At 59.5% G+C, this 7,604-nt stretch overlaps 1 protein-coding gene across 1 annotated transcript; it reads left to right on the top strand.

Annotated features, from left to right (window-relative positions):
• The first annotated feature begins 3,566 nt into the window (after nt 1–3,566).
• SNAI1 (snail family transcriptional repressor 1) lies at nt 3,567–7,321 on the top strand. Its single transcript, XM_052787961.1, has 3 exons — nt 3,567–3,668; nt 4,303–4,806; nt 6,088–7,321. The coding sequence occupies exons 1-3, from the start codon at nt 3,590–3,592 to the stop codon at nt 6,267–6,269; spliced, it is 765 nt and encodes a 254-aa protein (XP_052643921.1). The 5' UTR covers nt 3,567–3,589; the 3' UTR covers nt 6,270–7,321.
• Nucleotides 7,322–7,604: the final 283 nt, after the last annotated feature.

Raw genomic sequence — 7,604 nt, 5'->3', positions numbered from 1 at the left:
AGTGGAGTGTTACTGCAGAAGAGTGAAGTACTCTGCCAGAGCTGCTCTCACCTCGTCAGCAGCCCATCTTGCAGCTGCAGCAAATCCCAAGTGCCCATTGTTGGTGATAATGCAATCGGGCTACCTCGGACCTGCGAAATTCCCCATGTCTGGCACAGGGAGTCAGCCTTAGGAGGACGATTAGTGCAGAGGGAGAGGGACAGAATGGGAGGAGGCAAGCTTGCAGTTGAGCTATTTTTTCAAACGAATCTGTCTCTGGTCAAAGACTGGCCTTAATAGGTCTCATAAAATGCCGTCAGCTTTAATTGCCTAACACAAAGGCATCACTTCAGCTGGAATTACAGCAATAAATCCCCCTGGTCTCTTTACACTGGGGGGATGAGATCTTGTAAAGGATCCCATCTATAATAAAGCATTCTAAGTCCTCATGTCACCTGATTGACAAAGGCACAGAAAATTTGCTTCAAGGCCTTTGGCCAGCTATACTGGATGGTCACTGGTAAGACCAGTGTAAGAAGGATTAACCTCTCGTGCCATACCAAGGCTATGTTAAGTCACGGAAAATCAAATCAGGGATGTGCTTACAGTCCTAAAGCTTTTCTTTGGGTTAAATGTACTAAAAATGACAGCGGGGCATTTGCCTGTTTTGGGGGTGGGGTTTTGTTTGTTTTTCTAACGCAGAGCTTCATGTCACAGTTGCATTGGTCCATGGTTCGTTCTTCAAAAGCAACTCATTTTTTATGGGTGAACTCCATTATTCTCCAGGTGACACAAACTAGGACTGTTAAAACCAGTATGAAAACTTCCTTTTCCTTCCCTACTCCTTCCTCAAAACTCACTCAGCGCTCAGTGAAAATAAGTGTTGCTGCTACAGTCTTGGGTCTCTCTTCTAGTCCTCCTCACATTTGTTCTGTCTTTACCTAGTACTCAGACACCGGGCTTTAAAAAAGTAATACAGTGGAGCTTCTGGGAGCTGTTTTAGTACCCCCGTGCAGTGAGGTTCCCTTCCATAACTTGGGCGTGGGCAGAATAAACCCAGCCTGGTGGCTGGAGCCGCTGGAGTGGTGGCCGGCCTGGCGTGCGCCGACAGCAGAGGGAGGTCTTGCATTTTGGAGAGAACGGGGCTCTCACCTCCCGACCCAGTGCTCGTCCCGGTCCTCCTCCACCGGGCTCAGGGGCCTGCGGTGGATTTCACTGAGCTTCTCCGGTCTTGCAGTGAGGGTGCCCACCTCAGCCCCACACCTCATGGCCAGAAATTCCCTTTGCTCCATCGCAGCCTCCCTTGGCAGCAGGAGCTTTGCTCTGCAGCGGGATATTTGAGATGCTTCATGTAGCCGTGGGGTCAAAGAAGGTAAAAAGAAGAATTTGTGGCAGACTTGCCGCTCTGGAGGTGGTGAGCATGTGCCTGTGAGCTCCAGACTGGCCGTCCATGTGGGTCTGGGTCCGGAGCTGTGCCCCAGGCTGGTGGCAGGGCTGCTCTGACCACCCGGGGGCTCAGCAGCTGCCAGAGCCCGGTGGTCTAGTGCAGGGTGCAATGGCTGAGAAAGCGCTGCCATTTCCAGCCCGTGAATCGTTGCAGAGCTTCCCCTTCCCTCTGGTCTCCTGCTCTCTGTCCCGTAGCTCGCTGGCTCACGGGCACAGGCAGGTCAGGCCACTCTCTCCCTTGATCTCGATTTTTCCTCTAGCACATGCAAGTTTTTTCCATGCGCAGTGGTTGGAACAGATCTGATTATTAACATTTCAGAAAGAACAGAGGACCAGGCTTTGCTTCTTGAAAGAAAACCGCCTAGTTGGGTTCCTCGTACAAGTGTCCCCAGCGTAACCACATCCGCGACAGGTGGAAAAGCACGGGGGGGCACCGACGAGGCACTGGGGGAGGCACCTGCAGCAGCACCCAGGCTGCTGCCCCCTGCACCACAGGGTGCTGCTGCACCTCTGGACCCCTGTGAGAAATGGGGTGGACCTGGCCTCTCAGATTTGCATCCCCCAAGGCCTTCAGGGGCACATTTTCCCCTCAACTTCAGGCTGAGCCAGAGATGAGTTGTGCAGATAAAACACCTGCTGAAAGCCACGAGCAGAGGAGGGACGGATCCAGCTCCAGAGCACGTGGCTGCAGGGGAAGAGTTTGCAAACGCAAGTTGTCTCTGCAGGACTGCGTGTGGCTGGCAGGACAAGCTTCCCAAGCTGTTCCTGCCCCAAAAAAACACTGACAGTGAGCTCAGCCCCCTCCCTGCACTGCAGCAGTGCCAGTGGAAAGCTTTGCTCCCCACTTCTGCATTTCAGGCAGGTTGTGGCTAAACAGGAACGTGTGGTCAGCAGGGGCTGGCGGAGCCGTGTGTGACGGCTGAGTCACAAGTGGCCCTGCACCACGGGCCCTTTTTCGAGTGGCAGGACCGGGCGCTGGCCGGGAGTGAGGCATTCCCAGCAGGTCCCGTTCCTCCTCCTCCCGCAGCCGCCCGCTGCCGGCAGCTGTCTTGGCCTGGAGCTGAGCGTGGCTCCCGCAGCAGGTGCCTGGATCCGTGCCCTGAGCCCTTCCAGCAGGGAAATCCCCACGTGAACCAGAGGGATGGGGCAAGCTGGAAGCCCGGGCTGGGCTTTTTAGCTGCCAGGCCGGGGGGACCGCTCCGGCTCTGCTCACCACTCCCCCAGCACCTGCTAGCAAGGCCCGGGCACCTTCCCATGGGCACATGTCCCCTGAGGAGCAGAAAGCCGAAGGGAGCATGTGCCTCACTGGACCTGTTTGACCCACACTGCCATGCCCATGGGGAAGGAGTTTGGGGAAGGCAGGAGGGAAGAAAATGAGAGAGGAGCTTGCTAGGGGAGGCTGCGCTGCCTGAAACTTGCCCAGCAGAAGGGAGAAGCATGCCCGGGCAGGTGCTCCTGACCCCTGCCTGGGGGAGGGAGTCAGCAGAGGCTGTGCTGGATGCGTCCCGCTCCTCTGCAAGTCACTGCCTCTTCTCAGAGGATTAATAACCTATGGCAAAGCGTGCTCCCCTTGCGTGGCTGTGTCCCAGCAGTGCTTTGGAGCAGCGGGGCACGGCAGAGGCTTGTGCTAATCTGCACCGCAGTCCCCAGCGGTGGGGCAGGGGCAAGGACAGGCACGCGTGGGGGGCCCGGGGCTCACCCTCCCGGCACACCGCCTTCCCTCAGCCCCGCCGCTGCAGGTCTCCCCAGAGACCGTGGGTCTGTGGCATGGCCCCTTGTCCTGCTTTGCTCCGGAGCATCGGCTGGTCCCCACGGGGAGCGCGGAACAGGGTAAACGCCAGAAATGGCTCCTTCATCATCATCATCATCATCAGCAGCAGCAGCAGCAGCAGCAGCAGAGGTTTCTCCACCGGCACCCGGGCAGGCAGCGCGGCCGCCCCGCGGGAGCGGAGCCCCGTGGGCGATCCCCACAGCCCGGCTCGGTCCCCAGCGGCCGCGGGGCCGACACCTGCCGGGCGCCCGCCCCGCCCCGCCCCGCCCCGCTCCGCCCATTGGCTCCGGGACCCGGGGGCGGCCCGCCCCGCCCTCCCCGGCCCCCGGGCCCATATTAGCGGGCGCGGCGGCACGGCGGCCCCGCAGCGGGCGGCGGCACCGGGGCAGCAAGATGCCGCGCTCCTTCCTGGTGAAGAAGCACTTCTCGGCCAGCAAGAAGCCCAACTACAGCGAGCTGGAGAGCCAGGCCGGTGCGTGGACGGGGCGCGGCGGGCCGGGCCACGCGCGTGGGGCGGTCCGCGGGGTGGTGCGGGGGCTCCGGTACGGGATCTCCTTAGGTCCGCACACGGGAGCGGGTGGGTGGCTGACTTTTTGCGGCGGTCCGGGTTTGTTTTGGGTTTTTTTTCCGTTTCGTGCATCTCGAGTGGGATGAGGCGCGGGATCCTGCGTGTCTCGGGATGCGGAGCCGCCCCCTGGTACCCCGGGGTGGGCGGAGGCGCCGGGGGTTCCCCCGTGGGGTGGGCACGGGCGCGCGGGGAGCTCCCCATGACGGGGTTGGGCAGGGGCGCGGGGTCCCCTTCACCCCATCCCACGCAGCAGTGCGGGGTGGGGTCGGGTCTCCTTTGCCCCCGGGTGGGCTGGGGCTCTGGGCCCCCGTGCGGTGGGCTGGGGTTCCTTTGCCCCTCCGGCTCCGGGGTGGAGCGCGGGGCTCCCACAGGTCGGGTCCCGTTGTCCCGGGGGTGGCGCAGAGCCCCCCCCCCCGGGGGTGAGCTGGGCACCCTGCTCCCCTGGGTGTGGAGCCCCGCGGGGGTGGGTCGGGGCCCCGTCGCTCCCATTCCCACGGGGAGCAGCGGGGCCCCGGCTGAGCGCTGCCGCCTCCCGCAGTGCTGGCCGCCCCGCTGCTGTACGAGACGTGCCCGCTGCCCGTCATCCCCCCGCCCGAGGTGCTCGGCCCCGGCGCCTACTACCCGCCTCTGGTGTGGGACGCGGGGCTGCTCTCCAGCCTCTTCCCGGGCGGCCCGGGCAGCGAGGCGGCGGGCGGCGCGGCCCCCGCCCTGGACCTGACGGCACTCTCCAGCGAGGAGGACGAAGGCAAGAGCTCGGGGCCCCCCAGCCCGGCCTCGGCCCCCGCCGCCGCCGAGCGCTTCCGCTGCTCCCAGTGTGCCAAGGCTTACTCCACCTTCGCCGGGCTCTCCAAGCACAAGCAATTGCACTGCGACGCCCAGGCCAGGAAATCCTTCAGCTGCAAGTACTGCGAGAAGGAGTACGTGAGCCTGGGGGCTCTCAAGATGCACATCCGGAGCCACACGCTGCCCTGTGTCTGCAAGATGTGCGGCAAGGCCTTCTCCCGGCCCTGGCTGCTGCAGGGCCACATCCGGACGCACACCGGTAACGCCGGCTCTCGCCCCTCTCCCTCCCTCCCTTATCGCCTCCCGCTTCCCAGCTCCGCGGACCCCCGGCGAATCGGCGGGCCGGGTGTTATCTGGGAAGATAAGGGCTTCCCAAACCCCCTTGGCACATCTCTCTAAAATGTCCTTTAAATATCCTCTTGGCTGGAACTGAGCGTGGGGTCAAGGCTCGGCTCGTAAATCTGTGCCGTTGCCGTTAGCGCCGTGCCTTCCCGCGAGCCAGCCCATCGCCCGCGGTGGACGGCGCACGCTTCAGCTCAATTTCATAAACTGGGGCTACGAGACTGCTGGAGCATTCCCTCCCTGTGCGCCACCATGCCCGAAGCATCCCTCCCTGCCCACGCCAAGGGCTCCCGGCCAGGCTCCCCAGCCAGGGCAGCGTCCCAGACCCACCTGCCCACCACCGTGGCCTCCAGCCTGCCGCCCCGCTCAGCAGCGATGAGGTCAGCTCAAAGCACACCCGCTGCCGAGATGCGCCCCGGCGAGGCCTGTGGGCAGGTGCTGGGGGCACAGGGCCGGCCACCCCCCGCACCTGTTGGTGCGGGTCCGGGTGCCGCAGCTGCAGCCCACCCCACCGCCACGGCCGCCTGTACAATGCGTCTCCTGAGCATCCTTTGTGGGGCTGCGGGGATAGTGTAATTGTTACTTGGCACTGATTTCACACCCTCTTAACGTACTAAAGATGATGGCTGAAGGAAGCTGGGAAGACTTAATTGTGCTTTCCAAATTGAGCATACGCATTTGTTTCCTCCAAAAGAGTCTTTCTGGGAGGAATTCGCCCTGGCCAGGCTTTTCAATGCGAGCTGGGCGGGAGAAGGGGGAGTGTGGGGTTCGGCGGAGGAAATAGCTATACTCACCCTGGCGCTGGCGCCTTTCAGCCGCTGCCTGCTATGATATAATTAACACATAGTGCTTGGCTTTCCTGCCTCTCTGCAAACGGTTCGCTTGGCTCCAGGCAGGAGACGAATATCGTGTCTTCGTTTGTATGTGCAACTGCCTTGCTGCTTGCAGATGTTTCCAGCATTAATTTTCCGTGGCTCATAGGAGAGGTTTTTCTGGGAGTAGGAAATTCCCAAGTCCGCGGCTTTCCCCTGAAGTGAATGCTGTACATGCCTCGCCCGGCTTTCCCTGCGAACAATAACAGCCAGCACTTCTTTTCACTGTGCTCTTCACAAACTTTGGCTAATGAATGGCTCCTTCTTTGATATTCCCCATGTGTTGATGCACTGGTTAATTGGGAGCGTTTCTCTTTGTCCCATAGGTGAAAAGCCCTTTTCCTGTACACACTGCAACCGGGCCTTTGCTGACCGGTCTAATCTCCGAGCCCACCTGCAGACCCATTCAGATGTAAAGAAGTACCAATGCAAAACCTGCTCCCGGACTTTCTCCCGTATGTCGCTGCTCCACAAGCACGAGGAGACTGGCTGCTCCGGCTCTCGCTGAGGACTCCGCTCCCCCAGGCCTCTCACCACGCAAATACCTATATTATAACTAGTTTCTGTAGGAGTTAGTTTTCTCCGTCGCTGTCACAGCGTGCACCGGGCCGGCTGCAGCTACTCCGGCCCTCGCCACCCTCACACTCCTCGCTATGTGCCTCCTGTGCAATGCAAAGGCCTGATCCTTCTCCCATTCCGGCGTCTGAGGGTGCAGGATTGGACTCCGGTGAAAAGCGTGGGTGGCAAAGCGAGTGCGTGAAACTCGGGGGGGGTGCAGCCCTGAGCCTGACCCGCTGCTGCCGCAGCCCCTCAGCAGGTGCCCCTGCTTGCCGGAGGCACTCGGCACCTTGCAGGGTTGGACCTGCACCCTGGCCCCACCACCGGTATCAAACATTGCCACAATGTAGCTTGGGGGGGGTGGAGGTTTTTTGTTGGTTTTTTTGGTTTGTTTTGTTTTTTTTTTTTACCATAACCACTTGGTAACTTTTAAGAACCAATATTTTTTTTTTAATGAAGGACAAAATGTTAACCACCCTGCCCCCTGCTCCGAGTGTATATATGCCGCCTGTAGAAGGTGTAACTATGCAATAATACAGTATCCCAGTAGTTGTGAAGCAGCTGCTTCTCCCCAGCACAATGACAATTTGCAATGCCTGCGAGATTAACAGTGTCCATAAAAGGCATGGGTAGCCATTTCAAACACCAACCCTGTTTACAGAGCAGCTATGCACTCAAGCACCTGTTAATATGACTCTTAACAACTGCTTTTCAAGAGAACTGTGACTAATAGCAGGCACTTGTCAGCCGATACAATGGTGGCCTGTCCCAAGGCTGCCCATTGACAGGTGTGTGCCAAAAGCCCTATTTATGGGTATTGACAGGTGCCTCCTGAATGCATCTTTCTTTGGACATTGTTTTCATGGAATCATTACAAAGAGGATGTTTACATTTCAAAGGTACACTGGTATTTATATTTTTGTGCCACAATTTTGTACTGATGAAACTTTTTATATAATTATATACAGTTTATTGATATTCAATAAAATCGTTAATTTATAATAGGGTTTTGTGGGTGCTTAGGGTGAGTATGCAGCAGTGGGTGTAGGTGGGGAGTGCTGTGGGCACCAGGGTGCTGGACTCAGCTCTCCTGCTCCCACCCCCCACTCCTGGCCTCTGGCTGCAGGTGAACGGCAAAAGGCATTCACACGCGGGGAATCTGCAGAGCACTTGCTTGTGAGGGAGGAAAAGGCAGGCTGAGTCAGTTCCTGCTAAAGGGCTGGGGAGGGGGCAGCTGTGCGGTGATGCAAGCTGGGGGGGGGGGTTCAGGCTGCTGGGGGTGCAG

Source organism: Harpia harpyja, chromosome 1 (assembly GCF_026419915.1).
Source record: "Harpia harpyja isolate bHarHar1 chromosome 1, bHarHar1 primary haplotype, whole genome shotgun sequence".
Lineage (NCBI taxonomy): Eukaryota > Metazoa > Chordata > Aves > Accipitriformes > Accipitridae > Harpia > Harpia harpyja.
Note: the sequence above shows the minus strand (reverse complement) of the source record. Positions and strands in the feature narration are given on the sequence as shown.